This window comes from Chlorocebus sabaeus, chromosome 13 (assembly GCF_047675955.1).
Source record: "Chlorocebus sabaeus isolate Y175 chromosome 13, mChlSab1.0.hap1, whole genome shotgun sequence".
NCBI classification, from domain to species: Eukaryota; Metazoa; Chordata; class Mammalia; order Primates; family Cercopithecidae; genus Chlorocebus; species Chlorocebus sabaeus.
Window position 1 is genome coordinate 11939661 of NC_132916.1, and position 16820 is coordinate 11956480.

The 16820-nt window shown below is 43.9% G+C and overlaps 1 protein-coding gene across 4 annotated transcripts in view; it reads right to left on the bottom strand.

Moving 5' to 3' along the window:
* SYTL3 (synaptotagmin like 3) overlaps positions 1–16820 on the bottom strand; it is a 117049-nt gene that overhangs the window by 19835 nt on the left and 80394 nt on the right. For all 4 annotated transcript variants that reach the window (XM_038001161.2, XM_038001162.2, XM_038001158.2 and 1 more), the window contains one exon: positions 826–1004. In XM_038001161.2, coding sequence (XP_037857089.1) covers positions 826–1004 — 179 coding nt within the window. The remainder of the gene's footprint in view (positions 1–825; positions 1005–16820) is intronic.

Below are 16820 nucleotides of genomic sequence, written 5' to 3' on the forward strand. Positions count from 1 at the left end.
TCTGTCTCAAAAAATATATATAATAATAATAATAATAATAATGATGATGGTGCTACACCTTTTCATATCTATCAGTGAGAATAACATTTTAAATCTCTTTATGGATTATGTGAGTCAAGATTTACATTTTGTATTTCCTGTGTGGAAAGCCAAATTTTCCAACATCATTTATTGAAGTCCACTTTTCCCCACCCATCTGTAATAGCTCCTCAGCTGAATGTTTATGTCCACCCCACTCACCAATTCATAGTTGAAGCCTAACCTACAGTGTGATGGTATTAGGAGGTAGGGTCTCTGGGAGGTGATTAGGTCATGAGGGTGCAGCCCTCATGAATGAGATTAGTGCCCTCATAAAAGAGGCCCCAGAGAGCTGCCTTGTCCCTTCTACCATGTGGGTACACAAGAAAATAGCCATCTAAGAACCAGAAAGGGGGCCTTCACTAGATACCAAATCTACCAGCACCTTGATCTTTGACTTCTCAGCCTCCAGAACTGTGAGATATATATTTGTCTTGTTTATAAGCCACCTGGTCTATGGTATTCTGTCATAGCAGCCGAAATGGACGAAGACACTCCTTGATTATGTAAGTTTTCATATACACTGAGATCTGTATCTGGACTTTTGATTATACTCTCCTGACTTGTTCTATCCTTGTATCAATAATACATTGTTTGCACTGCTACAGCTTTATAATAATTCTTGAAGTAAGCCTTCTCATTTTTGTTTTTTTTAAATAATTGTCTTGGTTATTCTTAGACTTTTACTTTTTCATATAAATTTTAGAATCAATATGTCTTATGTTAAAAAAAAAAAAAAAAACTTACGGATTGCACTTTTTCTTCTTTTCTTCTCCATAGGCAAGGTTCTTACAGGCCTTGATGCATATTTCTAAAGAATGGGTTTTGAAGCAATAACGAATGGCAAATTCTATTTCTCCGGTGACATTAGCATTGTCAAAATTGCCCATCTCTGTACAGGTGCTATCAATGCTAATTAAACTTCCCTGAAATCAAGAATAACAGATATAATAAGTTACTTCACAGTTAATTCATTTTTCTGATGCTCTGGTTTCAAGACAGCACATAAATAAAACCTCATACAGAGCATGTATCCTGACTCACGTTAAGTCAATAATGCACCAGCTTGTACTTACGCAAAGTAAGTTGCCACATGTTCTATCCCAGGGAGAACCAGAGAATCCTCAGAAGGCCCTCTCTTGCCTGGATATAGTTTTTGTCTAGCAATAAAGGTTACACGATCTCATTCTTTAATACAAATTGCTTGGGGAGAAATGGACTAGCTCCTATGCAATTCTGCAAGATCACTCTCAGGAGGCCAAGATAAGGTCCGTGGCAGGACAGCTATGCGGAAAGCAGCACAGTCTGGGGCTAAGCGGCTGCGACTGGGAATCAGATAGACCTGGACTCAAATGCCGGTGCTGCCACTCATTAGCTGTGGCAAAGTTTAACTGGAAAAAACCATACCGCTCTCATAGGGCTATGGTGAGGAATAAATAGAAGAAAGCAAGTAAAGTGTCTACCCAAGGTGACAGTAAATTGTATTTAAATTTTTCTGGTTACCTAAAATGAAAAATAAAACTATCATCACAATCTAGGGTACTCCAAGCTTATACGATGTAGATAAGGAGAGGCTAATGAATGCTATTCATTAGCACAAAATTCCTGGGCCTAAAAGATACAATAAGCCACCTCCTCACTATTAAACGTGCTAAAATACTTGCCAACATTTGCATTACCAATCTCTGTGCTGTCTTTATAGGAAGAGAAGCCTAACTGGTTTATACTTCGAATTCCCAACTAGCTCCTCCACGCTATAAAACATCCTGAAAAGGAACTAAGAAACAAGCCTGGGAGGGCCAGGCGCGGTGGCTCACGCCTGTAATCCCAGCACTTTGGGAGGCCGAGGCGGGTGGATCATGAGGTCAGGAGATCGAGACCATCCTGACTAACACGGTGAAACCCCGTCTCTACTAAAAATACAAAAAAAAAAAAAAAAATTTAGCCAGGCTTGGTGGTGGGTGCCTGCAGTCCCAGCTACTCAGGAGGCTGAGACAGGAGAATGGCATGAACCCGGGAGGCAGAGCTTGCAGCAGAGATTGCGCCACTGCACTCCATCCTGGGTGACAGAGCGAGACTCCATCCCAAAAAAAAAAAAAAAAAAAAAGAAAAGAAAAAAAAAGAAACAAGCCTGGGGGCAGAAAGTCAGAACCACGAGGGAAAGATGAAATTAAAACAAAACCAACAATTGAGACTGGGTGTGGTGGCTCACGCTCGTAATCCCAGCACTTTGAGAGGACAAAGCGGGCAGATTACTGGAGGTCAGGAGTTTGAGAGTAGCCTGGCCAACATGGTGAAACCCTGTCTCCACTAAAATACAAAAATTAGCCAGGCAGGTGGCATGTACCTGTAATCCCAGCTACTTGGGAGGCTGCGGCATAAGAATTGCTTTAACTCTGGAGGCAGAGGTTGCAGTGAGCCGAAGTTGCACCACTGCACTCCAGCCTGGGCAACAGAATGAGGCCCCATCTCAAAACAAACAAACAAACAAAAAACAATACCAACAAGTCATCAGACAGGCTGGAACCTGAACTGATAAATGCCAAGAACAAAACAAGCTTCACCACATCCAGTCACTGGCTCTGAAGAATCTCACCTGCCAACACCATCCCACTGTTAAAAAGGAAAATAATGTAAAATTTTTACACGCTCAAAAAGGCATACACCGGGCACAGTGACTCACGCCTGTAATCCCAGCACTTTGGGAGGCACAGGCAGGTAGATCACTTGAGGTCAGGAGTTTGAGACCAGCCTGGCCAACATGGTAAAACCCCCTCTCTACCAAAAAAAAAAAAAAAAAAAAAAAAAAGGCATGGACTGGTGTGCCAGCATGAGGTAGAAGAGAATGGATAGAGGAGCTTGGCAAAAGGTGTGAGCGGCCTGAGAGAAGAACCAGGTGGATGAATGGAGAGGCTAATGAATAATACAGCATTCGTCATGGGACTCAGCTTCAGGCTATGGCAGACTAAATGCTGTTACGCACACTTTTCTGCTGAGAACAATTAGCTGAATTAGACAACCAAACTATTTCAAGACATTATAGAGCTGCCAAGACCACCAGGATGCAAGAAGCCAGGATGTTGAGAAGCACATGGAGGTAAGCCTGACATCTGGAGCTGCCTTTCACTTCAAGGCATAGGTCCCTGTGTAAGCAACACAGGACTTTGGATTCTATTCTACTGACCTGCTTGACTCTCCTTGTATCAGAAACACACTGAATGACTGCAGCTGCACGGCCAAGGGCTGGACGGCCAAATCGTCATCTAAATAAAATGGCAAAGAGACTGAGAAGCTGAGCAGAGTTTCAGCAGTCTAACGGGACTGGGGGACAAAATCAGCATTCAAGGCTACGAAGTCATGGGGAACCTGAGGAGCCAAGGTCCCAGAGACAGGGCAAATCCACGAGTACCCCAGACGCTGCCTTTTCCTCAAGGTGTTTGCTGAACTGGAAGCTGTGGCTGAAGGGCTGAGAAGCTTAAGAATGTTTCCAAGTGGCCAGACGCAGTGGCTCACGCCTGTAATCCCAGCACTTTGGGAGGCTGAGGCGGGCAGATCACGAGGTCAGGAGGTCAGCAGATCGAGACCATCCTGGCTTACGCGGTGAAACGCCATCTCTACTAAAAATAAAAAAAATTAGCCAGGCGTGGTAGCACACGCCTGTAGTTCCAGCTACTCAGGAGGCTGAGGCAGGAGAATCGCTTGCGTCCAGGAGGTGGAGGTTGCAGTGAGCCGAGATCGTACCGCTGCACTCCAGCGTGAGTGACATAGCGAGACTCCATCTCAAAAGGAAAAAAAAAAAAGGAAAGCTTCCAGCAGTTTCATCTTACTAGAGAGGAAAAAACTGGCCTTCAGGCTTATCACAGGGAAGGGGCTTAGTAAATATCTAGACCTTCAGCTGGGATCCTCCAAAGACTTTCTTACTAGGAGAAGAGTCACCTGGAAATGGACCTGTCTTCATCAACGGAAACCCAATTTTGAATTAGCTCAGCCCCAGACTAGATAAAGATTAGATAAAGATTCTTTGCCTCCACTCTGTGTGTTAAGAGCAAAAGTAAATTCTCTATGAAGCATAATAAAAGTGCAAAAATAATTGTGGTTTTTACATTGTTGGAATTTGCCGTTTGATATTGGAATACATTCTTAAACAAATGTGGTTATGTCATACATCATTTTAATGGGCATTTCTCGCTTTATTATTTTTTGCTAATAATGGGTTATTTGCTGTTTATTTTATGTTTATTTTAGACTATGGAAATGATGTTAGACAAAAAGCAGATTTGAGCAATTTTCTTATTTGAGTTCAAAATGGGTCGTAAAGCAGCGGAGACAATCCGCAATATCCACAATGCATTTGGCCCAGCAACATACAGTGCAGTGGGGGTTCAAGAAATTTTCCAAAGGAGACGAGAACCTTGAAGATGAGGAGTGTAGTGGTGGCCATCGGAAGATGACAACGACCAATTGAGAGCAATCATAGAAGCTGAACCTACAACTACACGAGAAGTTGCTGAATAACTCAACGCTGACCATTCTACGATTGTTCGGCATTGGAAGCAAATTGGAAAGGTGAAAAAGCTCGATAAGTGGGTGCCTCATGAGCTGAGTGAAGATCAAAAAAATCGTCAAAGTGTTGTCTTCTCTTATTCTACGCAACAGTGAACCATTTCTCAATCAGTTTATGATATCTGACAAAAAGTGGATTTTATATGACAATCAGCAATGACCAGGTTAGTGGCTGGACTGAGAAGAAACCCCAAAGCACTTCCCAAAGCCAAACTTGCACCAAAGAAAGGTCATGGTCGCTGTTTGGTGGTCTGCTGTCAGTCTGATCCACTACAGTTTTCTGAATTCCAGCGAAACCGTTACATCTGAGAAGTATGCTCAACAAATCGATGAGATGCACCAAAAATTGCAATGCCTGCAGCCAGCACTGACCAACAAAAGGGGCCCAATTCTTCTCCACGACAATGCCCTACTGCACGTCACAAAACCAACACTTCAAAAGTCGAACAAGGCCAGGCGTGGTGGCTCACACCTGCAGTCCCAGCACTTTGGGAGGCCAAGGCAGGCGGATCACCTGAGATCAGGAGTTCAAGACCAGCTGGCCAACATGGTGAAACGCTGTCTCTACTAAAAATACAGAAAGTAGCTAAGCGTGGTGGTGCACACCTGTAATCCCAGCTACTTGGGAGGCTGAGGTAGGAGAATCACTTGAACCCAGGAGGTGGAAGTTGCAGTGAACTGAGATAGTGCCATTGCACTCCAGCCTGGGCAACAGAGCAAGACTCCATGTCAAAACAAAAAAAAAAACAAAAGTTGAACAAATCAGGCTATAAAGTTTTGCCTCATCCGCCATATTCACCTGACCTCTCGCCAACAGATTACCACTTCTTCAAGCATCTTGAGAACTTTGTGCAGGGAAAACACAACCAGAAGGATGCAGAAAATGTTTTCCAAGAGTTCGTCAAATCCCAAAGCACAGATTTTTATGGTACAGGAATAAACAAACTCATTTCTTGTTGGCAAAAATGTGTCGATCGTAACAGATCCTACTTTTATTAATAAAAAGATATTTGAGCCTAGTTATAATGATACAAAATTCATGGTCCAACCACAATTACTTTTCTAGCAATCTAATATTTTTGAATCTCAAATTATCCCAGTTTTTCATACTCAATGTCCAGCATTCAAGAAAAGATTGCCATGCATACCAGGACTAAAAAGTAACCAAGTGTCCCAGTTTCCTTAAGACTAAAGAATTTCCTGGGATTCAAGACTTGAACTGCTAAAACCAGGTGAGTACTGAGTAAACTGGGGTGGTTGGTCATCCTAAGTCTAAGATCCAAGAGTAAGTGACCAAAAACAAAGAGGAAAAAACGCACAATAAAAATAGTCTCATGGGTGATCCAGATACTGGCACTGAAGATATAAACTGTAAAATAACTGTAACTAATATGGTCAAGAAAATACATGACAAGAATATATTTCTCCAGAGAACTGGAATGTATAATAAAGAATCAAACAGAAATTTCTCCAGAGGACTAGAATTTATAATAATAAATCAAATAGAAATTAAGGCCTTGGCTGGGCATGGTGGCTCACGCCTGTAACCCCAGCACTTCGGGAGGCCAAGGCAGGCAAATCATCTGAGGTCAGGAGTTTCAGACCAGCCTGGCCAACATGGTGAAACCTGAATCTACTAAAAATACAAAAATTAGCCAGGTGTGATGGTGCACACCTATAATCCCAGCTACTCAGGAGGATGAGGCAGGAGAATTGCTTGAACCCGGGAGGCAGAAGTTGCAGTGAGCCAAGATCACACCACTGCCCTCCAGCCTGGGTGACAGAGTGAGACTTCATCTCAAAAAAAGTAAGTTGCCTAAAAAGTAAGGCAACTGAAACGAAGAACTCCACAAATTAAATTAACATAAGATCAGACTTAGCTGAAGGGAGGATTGGTAAACTGGAAGATGGGTCAATGGAAAATATTTGGAGTGAAGCACAGGGGAATAAAATGAATGAAAAATAAAGAGTATAAGAGACATACAGGGCCAAATACCATGGTTCATGCCTGTAACCCCAGTGCCTTGGGAGGCTAAAGTGGGAGGACTGCTTGAGACCAGGAGTTCATGACCAGTCTGCACAACATAGTGAGTGGGTGCTCCTGCTAAGCCCAAGAGTTCTGGGAAGCAGTGAGCTAGGGCTGTGCCACTGCATTCCAGCCTGGGCAACAGAACAAGACCCCCATCTCAGAAAGATGGGACAGAGAGAAAGAAAGAGAGAGAGAGAGAGAGAGAGAGAGAGACATACAGGACATAATGAAAAAGTGTATGTTTGGACTCTCATATGGAGAAAAATGGGGCAGAAGGTATATTTGAAGAGATAATGGTTAAGAATTTCTAAAGACTAACAAGAGACAATAAACCACAGACTTAAGAGGAAAAATGTTTTTAAAAAAACTATACATAGACACATTATAATAAAATTGCTTAAAATCATAGACAAGGAGAAAATCTTAATGGTAGAGAAAAAAAGGATCTATTACCTATGATGGAATAAACAGTAAGATTTAACCATTTTATTGCACCCCAGAAATGATAGAAGCCAGACTTGTTTAATCCAAAAAGAATGATGAGCGTGAACCCAGGAGGCGGAGCTTGCAGTGGGCTGAGATCTGGTCACTGCACCCCAGCCTGGGCGACAGAGTGAGACTCCGTCTCAAAAAAAAAAAAAAAAAAGAATGATGAAAAGAAGGGGGTAGAGACAGTAACACAGAGCAAGAGAAAAAAGTAGTTACAATAAACTAGAACAGATTACATACTACAAAAAAGTCAATGACTGGATTTTTAAAAACATCTGACTGTGCTATTTAGATGAGACACAGCTGAAACATGAATGCACAGAAGGGCAGGAAGAGAAGGGGCCTTCTTTTGCAGGGTGAAGAGGTGGGGAGCCAGACAGGGAGGGGAAAGGTAGGAATGCCAAGTGCAGACAACTAATAAAAGTTTAGCTGAGGGGCCGGGCACGGTGGCTCACGCCTGTAATCCCAGCACTTTGGGAGGCCAATGCGGGCGGATCACTAGAGGTAAGGAGTTCGAGACCAGCCTGCCCAACATGGTGAAACCCTGTCTCCACTAAAAATACAAAAAATTAGCTGGGCACGGTGGCACACACCTGTCATCCCAGCTACTTGGTAGGCTGAGGTGGAAGAATCGCTTGAACCTGGGAGGCAGAGGTTGCAGCAAGCTGGGATCACACCACAGTACTCTAGCCTGGGCAGCTGAGTGAGATTCTATCTCAAAACAAAACAAAACAAAATAAAACAAAATAAAAAGATTAGCTGAGGTGGGAGAGAAAAATGGTAGCTGGAGGGGAATGGAAGGTTGAGTGAAGGTGTTTTATCACGGGAGACTGGAAGGTGTTCAAGGGTCCAGGTAAGTAGAGGCTGAATGCATAAGAGAGGAAGGATAAGTAACAGAATAAGGAACACAGAAGGCAGGGGAGGGCAGGATCCCAAGTATTGCTGAAGGCATCAGCTTCTTCTATTGCAGGTGGGGAAAGGAGAGCCACTTGGATGCAAATGCAGTTGGTTAATTTGGTATCAGGAGGATTGGGAAATTTCAACCCGATTCTTCTCTTTCTTGGTAGAATAAAAAGGGAGATTTCTTGAGAGTGAGGAGGAAGAGCAGGTTTGAAAAGACTGGAGGAGGTATGAAATGTTTGTTGTAGAGAGCAAAAAGCCGTGTTAATCACGCAAAGACATCAGGATTGCTGGGCAGTGCTGGACACAGTTGGACTTGGGAACACAACAGGGCAGACCTAATCTCCAGCATGCAGGCGTGAGTGTCCTGGGGTTAGGGCTGCCCTGCCATGCACCTTGCTCCTTGGGTGTGCAGCTGTCGGCGTGTAGGTAGAAAGAAAAGTGCACAGCTGGGCTCATCCAGGTTGGCACCCAGAATTATAAAGAATCCAGGAAGCACTGTCATTACTCATCATTTTATAAGTGGATAAACCAAGGTCAAGGCAGGTTGAGCCATGACCCAAATTGCATCACACATCAGAGGCAGACCTGGAAGTGGACCTGGGCTCCTAAATCTTTGGGTCATAAGGTATGCTTGTGTCTCTGAGTAGTTCAACCACTGTGTCTGCTGAGCAGGGAGCGGGAGGATACACCTCATAACGAAAGGAGAGCAGAGCCCGTTCATCCATCAAGTGCATTCCTTCCCAGATAACTCATGGCTCCACCACCATCGCCCTGGCAGGGCTCCTGGTTCTGCTTTCTCTGGAGCCAGAACAGAGCCTTTGAGCAGGCTGCAAGCTGAATGCAGCAAACGGAGTCAACCAAAAGATTCTGGCCCAGAAAAGCAACCCAAAACTCAGGCTGACTTTTATTAAAGCCACTGGCGCAGTCTGGGTTTGAAAGAAAGTCAATCTGGGCAACAGCAGAGGAAAAACTCAAGGCAGGCAGGGAGCCTTCTGCCAGCGACTTTCTCTGAAGGTCACAAATTTATCTCCTGTAACTGCAAGCAAAGTTTCATGCCCTTTTATTTCACAAGGGCAGAAAACTCAGAGTCCACTGAAGCCACAGCTAAATTAAAAATAATAAATCCTGATAAGAACACACAGAGAACATTTCTGCAAAGTGGTTAAGATGGTGAGTGATGAGGCCACCCAGCAGTCTTCCAGTGCCTGGCCCTGCCACTTAGCGGCTATGTGATCTTGAGCAATTATCTTACCCTCCAGAGCCTCAGTTTCCTCATCTGTAAAATGGGGATCTATTTCACAGGGTCGTGGTGAGGTTGGAAAAAGACTTAGAACCATGCCTATGTTTGGTAAGCTTAGTGGTTATCAGCCTTTTTTTTTTTTTTTTTTTTTTTTTGAGACAGAGTCTCACTCTGTTGCCCAGGCTGCAGTGCAGTGGTGCAATCTCCGCTCACTGCAAGCTCCGCCTCCTGGGTTCACGCCATTCTCCTGCCTCAGCCTCCCGAGTAGCTGGGACTACAGGCGCCTGCCACCATGCCCAGCTAATTTTTTGTATTCTTAGTAGAGACGGGGTTTCACCATGTTAGCCAGGATGGTCTCAATCTTCTGACCTCGTGATCCACCCGGCTCGGCCTCCCAAAGTGCTGGGATTACAAGCGTGAGTCACTATGCCCAACCAGATTATCAGCCTTTTAAAAATGCCACAAAATGTGGATGCCCTTTGTAAGCTAAGCAAATCATTTGATTTTTTGTTTCTTCATTTTTTTCTTTTTTGCCAAGAAATGTATAATAACAAAAGAGTACATATAACGCATAGGAATAAACAATAATTATAAAATTAACATCCACACGCCCATACTCAGCTTAAGAAAAATAACATCGCCAGGACTTCAGAAGCGCCCCAGAACTCCCCCTCCCTTATCAAATCCCCTCTCATTCCTGTCTCCAGGAAACACTATTTCAAATTGTCTGTTAATCATCCTCGCTTTTCTTGATGGATTTACTTTTTTATTTTTATTTATTTATTTATTTTTGAGACAGAGTCTCACTCTCATCACCCAGGCTGGAGTACAATGGCGCGATCTTGGTTCACTGCAACCTCTACTTCCCAGGTTCAAGCAATTCTCCTGCCTCAGCCTCCCAAGTAGGTGGGATTACAGATACCTGTCACCACGCCTGGCTAATGTTTATATTTTCAGTAGACACGGGGTTTTACCATTTTGGTCAGGCTGGTCTCAAACTCCTGACCTCAGGTGATCTGCCTGTTTTGGCCTCCCAAAGTGCTGGGATTACAGGCATAAGCCACCGTGTCCAGCTAATGATTTTTATTATATATGAATGTATCCTCCAAACAATCTACTGTCTAGTTTTACCTGATTTTGACATTTATACAGTTAGAATAATACTGTGTACACATTCTCCATAATTTAACGTTCTCTTGACATTTTGGTTGTTGATAGTTTTTCAAAATTAAAACAGCTATAAACAATGATGTCCGGGACATCTATGTATGCACATTTTGGCCAATATTCATGATAATTTTTAAAGAGTAGTTCCTGTGACTGAAGTTCAATTAAAGAGAACATGTAGGCCGGGCGCGGTGGCTCAAGCCTGTAATCCCAGCACTTTGGGAGGCCGAGACGGGCGGATCACGAGGTCAGGAGATCGAGACCATCCTGGCTAACACAGTGAAACCCCGTCTCTACTAAAAAATGCAAAAAACTAGCCGGGCGAGGTGGCCGGCACCTGTAGTCCCAGCTACTCGGGAGGCTGAGGCAGGAGAATGGGGTAAACCCGGGAGGTGGAGCTTGCAGTGAGCTGAGATCCGGCCACTGCACTTGAGCCTGGGCGACAAAGTGAGACTCCATCTCAAAAAAAAAAAAAAAAGAGAACATGTAAAGGCTTTTGGTATCTATTGCTAACTGCCCTCTAGAAAAGTCATAACAGTTTCTGCTCACCCCACAGTTTGTAAGAATGCCTGCTGCTTTACACCTTACTAACACTGAGCTCTGTTATTTTTAAAATTTACTAAAGTGGTCCCAAAATAGCAGGTTGCTTTAATTTTACACTGATTTGCCTACTTGAGAGGTTAAACGATTTTTCCTATTTGTTGTCTAGATCTGGTTTTATACTTTTGTAATAAGTGGAATGTTAATAAGCTGGGGTTTTTTTTGGTTTGTTTGTTGTTGTTTTTTTAGCTCCAATCTTTGTTTCTCAGAGAATGCAAATAGTTCTCAGAAGGGAAGGCAACACCTTTGGCAAGAAGCGATAAGCAGTGGTTTGGTGGGAGCTCAGCTTCCTCGAGTAAATGCTGCTTCAGCCTAAAGGGAACAGGTTATGATTAAATGCATAATAATTACATCTCATGATTATAAATTTTAAGGGCACAAATAAGAGAAAACTTTAGGAAAATGGGTGAGAATAGAGAGCCCTACTGAATTTGCACTATGATTTAGTTAAGCATAGGTAAACAATAATTATAAAATTAACATCCGTGTGTGTATGTGTAAAATCTGATTAATACACAAAGTTGATGAGTGTGTGGGGAATTGCATAATCTCATATGCCACTGATGGGCTGTTAAAAACAATTTTTGGGGGCTGGGCGTGGTGGCTCACACCTGTAATCCCAGAGCTTTGGGAGGCTGATGTGGGTGGATCATGAGGTCAGGAGATCAAGACCATCCTGGCCAACATGGTGAAACCCCACCTCTACTAAAAATACAAAAAAAATTAGCTGGGCATGGTGGCGGGCACCTGTAGTCCCAGCTACTGGGGAGGCTGAGGCAGAAGAATGGCGTGAACCTGGAAACCGGGAGGTGGAGCTTGCAGTGAGCCAAGATCATGCCACTGCATTCCAGCCTGGGCGACACAGCGAGACTCCGTCTCAAAAAAATTTTTTTTTTTCTGTTTTCCAACAAAAAGTCCCTAAGCAGCAAAGGGACTAAGATGGATTTGCTCACCCCACCTCTCCCTAGGCCAGCATCCTGGCTCCCTGCTTCTACGTGTGGATTGGCCCCAAGTGAAGCTGAACAAGGTAGCATGGGTCAGGAAAACTGCTCAGTGTAAGAGTACAACACACCTGTGGGATATTATGAAAAGCCTGGACTCCCCGGTATGGACTCCCCAGGCCCCTGATTGGAATCAGAGTTCTATAGTCAGCTCAGGACCTTGGCAAGTCACATTAACCTCTGTGAACCTCAGGTTCCTTGTTTGTGAAATGGGACAATAGCACCTTCCATAAGAGATCTTTGTGAGAATGACTGAGCTGTGAAGCACCTGCCTTGGGCTTTCAATAAATGGTAACTATGATTAGGATTAACCCAATCACTCAACAAACATTTATTGAGGCCATTTAAGTGTTGGACACAGCTCTTGGGAATTAGTCTAGCAGAGAGGTGACACAGACAATACCCAACAGATGAGCCAAGTCTATAGCACGTCAAGGGTGGTGAGGACATGGATTAACATAGAGCAGGTGGGGAGAGCAGGGCAGGGGGAGCTCCCTGAGAAGGTGGCTTGGAACAAAGCCTCAAAGGAAGGGACTGTATGACTTGTGAGGTCTGGAGAGGGAAGAGTACAGAAATGCCTGCAGGTGGGATGTGTCTGGGGGTCCCAGCAACAGTGAGTGGCCCTGCAGCTGAGTGGAATGAGCGATGGGAAGGGTGAGAGCTGGTGAGGTCAGGACAGAGTGGCGGGCAGGTCACACAGGACCCCACAGACCATCAGGGGGTCCTGTGATGGTCCAAGCCCACGTACTTGGCTATGTGTTGGTTTCTAGGCCTACAAGGATGTGATTCTGGCCCTTGAAGGAACTTCGAGTCCAATCTAGTGGGACCCTGCGCAGTTAGTGGAAACTGGCCCACTGGCTCTCTATGAAGGCATAGTCTCATCTCAACCCCACCACCCCTGTTATAAGTAAAATGTTTATTTAGAAACAGAATGCTTGTTTTTTGGTACTATAGCATTTAGACAAAAAGGTTTTTTTTAGCAAGGCAATTTTACTTTTTGCAGAAAGGGCGCTCCTCGCAGATGGAACAATGGTGAGAGCACACCTGAACAATGGAGGGAAGTAATTTTTATCCTTTACACAGCTTGGCCTTGCTACTGTGTTGTCTCCACTGGCTAGAGCCAGACTTTACAATTTAAATTGAAACCTGACTGGCTAATAACTTAAAACTTTTTAAAATAGGTATAGGCGGCCAGGCACGGTGGCTTACACTTGTAATCCCAGCACTTTGGGAGGCCAAGGTGGGCGGATCACGAGGTCAGGAGATCGAGGCCAACCTGGCTAACACAGTAAAACTCCATCTCTACTGAAAATACAAAAAAAATTAGCTGGGCGTGGTGGCGGGCACCTGTAGTCCCAGCTACTCAGGAAGCTGAGGCAGGAGAATGGCGTGAACCCGGGAGGTGGAGCTTGCAGTCAGCCAAGATCGCGCCACTGCACTCCAGCCTGGGTGACAGAGCGAGACTGTCAAAAAAAAAAAAAAAGGTATAGGCAATAGAGAATAAAGGAAAAGAGAAAGTTGCTTGTGAAAGGACTTAGAAAAGTAATATTTCCAAATAAGGAAGGAGCATAGGCTGTGAGCTGTATGTGCCTGTGAGCATGTTCAACACAAATATCTTCGTTAAAGTACAAGGACACAGAACATACTTATTCCTTTATATCTAACAGCTACATAGGATAAGAGCTTAACAAAGAGTTATTAGCACAAAGCAAGGAGGCTTGAAGGAAGTTAGTCTTTAAAAGAAATTATTTTTAACATTTATTATTATTACTACCAGAAGGGAAACTGAAGAGGAAATGTTTTACTTTCTACAATTCCCTCCTCTTGATTTTATAGTTTTTTTTTTTTTTCCTTTTTAAACTTTTTAAACATGTTTTGGCTTAGCTGGTTTGCTTACGTTTCTAAAAGTTTTTTTGGTTGATGAAAAGCCAGGGTAAAAGGGATAGCCAATTGAACTAGATCATAAATACTGCTTTAATTATTTGGCAGAGTGTCTAGTAAAGGTGTTTTACAATACTACCATACGTCCACTTGGGGATGAATGAGGGGGGATTGATGGGGTAGCTCTTGGAGTTCCTGACCTTACTGCATCCTGTTAAGTCTTTAAGGTATGCCAAACTTTTCCTTTGTCATTGGAGACATGAGGTAAAACTGATCTTGGACGATGGAGGCTGGATGGCCCTTGAGGACTGACCTGCAGGGTGCTGCACTTTAGGATATAGCAGAGAAAATCTGGCATAGTTTACTATCCTAGGCTGTGGGATTTTGAAAAGGAGCTACTATGCAGTCTACATCTTGTCGATTAGAGGACTATCTGAGTGGAAAGGGGACAACCTGGACCTCTGGCCTACCGTGCACACAAGTGTAACAGTCGCTTTTAGAGTGCAGATGAAATATTTAATCCATTTTAGCCAGGCATTTACATTTTGATACCTTGTCTTCATTGCTATTATTTGCCTTAGGTTTTTTACTTTTACTATAGAGATTTTGGTCTTGTCATTGTGATTGGGAGGAGTGACTGTTGGAGAGGTTAAAGGAGATTGAGAGTTAGAAGGAGTAATTCTTTTGGTGAAATGGATATATGGATGTAAGCACTGACAAGACCTGTGGAAGCTCTGTTTTAAACCTTTAGTGTTCTATAGGACATCAGACTAAGCAGAACATAGAGATTTTGTTTTAGAAGGACAAGAATCTGATTTTTACTAATACAGCTACTATTCTCTGGATTAGTAGTATTCTTACAGGAACTTACTATGTCTTCCTAATTTGAGGAAGTCCAAGAGGGACAGAGATATTTTTCTGAAGTAGGAAGCTATTTTTGGTTATGTAAATCTTTATAAGGTATAATTAAACAGGCATTAAAAGTAATAACTTGCGGTGAGTTAGATTTAGTTATGTTGCCCGGACGCGGTGGCTCACGCCTGTAATCCCAGCACTTTGGGAGGCCAAGGCAGGCAGATCATGAGGTCAGGAGATCAAGACTATCCTGGCTAACACAGTGAAACCCCATTTCTACTAAACATACAAAAATTAGTTGGGTGTGGTAGTGGGCACCTGTAGTTCCAGCTACTCGAGAGGCTGAGGCAGAAGAATGGCGTGAACCCGGAAGGCAGATCTTGCAGTGAGCCGAGATTGTACCACTGCGCTCCAGCCTGGGCGACAGAGAGAGACACCATCTCAACAACAACAACAAAAAAGATTTAGTTCTGTTAATAATAAGATGGCAAGTAAAGGGAAGAAAAGAAAAAGAAAGTTTTTTTTACCTTTAATTTAGTAGGGCTTAACCTTGGAACAATGGCCCATGATTCTGAAGGTGATGACGCTTTTTTGACTTGGGTATGATGTATCCATCCCTTTTTTGCTGTGCAAAGGCAGTCTTGGTGGTTAGCAGCACAAGGTAGGGTCCTTCCTAGGCTGGCTTGAGTTTTTTTTCCTTTTTATTTTTGATAAGGACGTGGTCCCCAGGCTAGTGCTGGTGTGCTGGAAATTCTAGGGGTGATACCTGTGCTAAAAGACTTTTATTTATTTATTTATTTTTGAGATGGAGTCTCGTTCTGTCACCCAGGCTGGAGTGCAATAGTGTGATCTCTGCTCACTGCAACTTCCGCCTCCCGGGTTCAGGCCATTCTCCTGCCTCAGCCTCCCAAGTAGCTGGGATTATAGGCACCCGCCACCACGCCTGGCTACTTTTTTGTACTTTTAGTAGAGACGGGGTTTCACTATGTTGGCCAGGTTGGTCTCAAACTCCTGACCTCGTGATCCGCCCACCTTGGCCTCCCAAAGTGCTGGGATTAATAAATTTTTTAATAACATTTTTTATGACTTTTACAATCTTTGACATGCCTCAACTTTCCGATTTTCTTTTACACTATTTCTCTCCTCAGTCTCACCCTCTGTCTTTCTCTGATCTCTGTCTCTTTCAGCCTCTCTCTTACTCATTTTCTCCCTCTAGTTCTCTCTCATTTGCGCTTTTTCTTTGTCATCCCGTTTCCTCTCTCCTTCCCGAGTTCTCCCATTCTAGCGGCCCCACTGGTGGGGCCGGGAAACAGCATGGGCCCTGCCCCCGAGCCGCTTTGTCTCTTCTTTTTATTTCCGATTTCTCTTTTCATTTTTTCCTTTTTTCCTTTACACTTAGTCTCTTGGGCTGGGTGGGATCCATGTGGCCGCAATCCAGGCCCAGAGCCGCCGCTGGCCCAGAGGTTTGGCAGATGCCCGAGGCAAGTTGCATGAGTCATTAACCCTGGGCCAGAGGGCCCCTTTTTCTTTCTTTCTTACGTTTACATCCACAGCCTTTACAGCGCTTGCTTTGACCTTCTCCTTTAAAGTACTGACCTTGCCTTCTTTGTCTTTGCATTCCTGAGTTCTTTTTTTTTTTTTTGAGACGGAGTCTTGCTCTGTCGCCCAGGCTGGAGTGCAGTGGCTGGATCTCAGCTCACTGCAAGCTCCACCTCCCGGGTTCGCGCCATTCTCCTGCCTCAGCCTCCCAAGTAGCTGGGACTATAGGCGCCGCCACCACACCTGGCTAATTTTTTGTATGTTTAGTAGAGAAGGGGTTTCACTGTGTTAGCCAGGATGGTCTCGATCTCCTGACCTCGTGATCCGCCCGCCTCGGCCTCCCAAAGTGCTGAGATTACAGGCGTGAGCCACTGCGCCCAGCTCTTCTTTTACTTTTAGAAAACTTTGAAACTTTGTTAAAAGAGTTTTGCTTTCTGTCTCTGCCTTTCTCTCTGCTGGTCTTTCCCTACCTCTG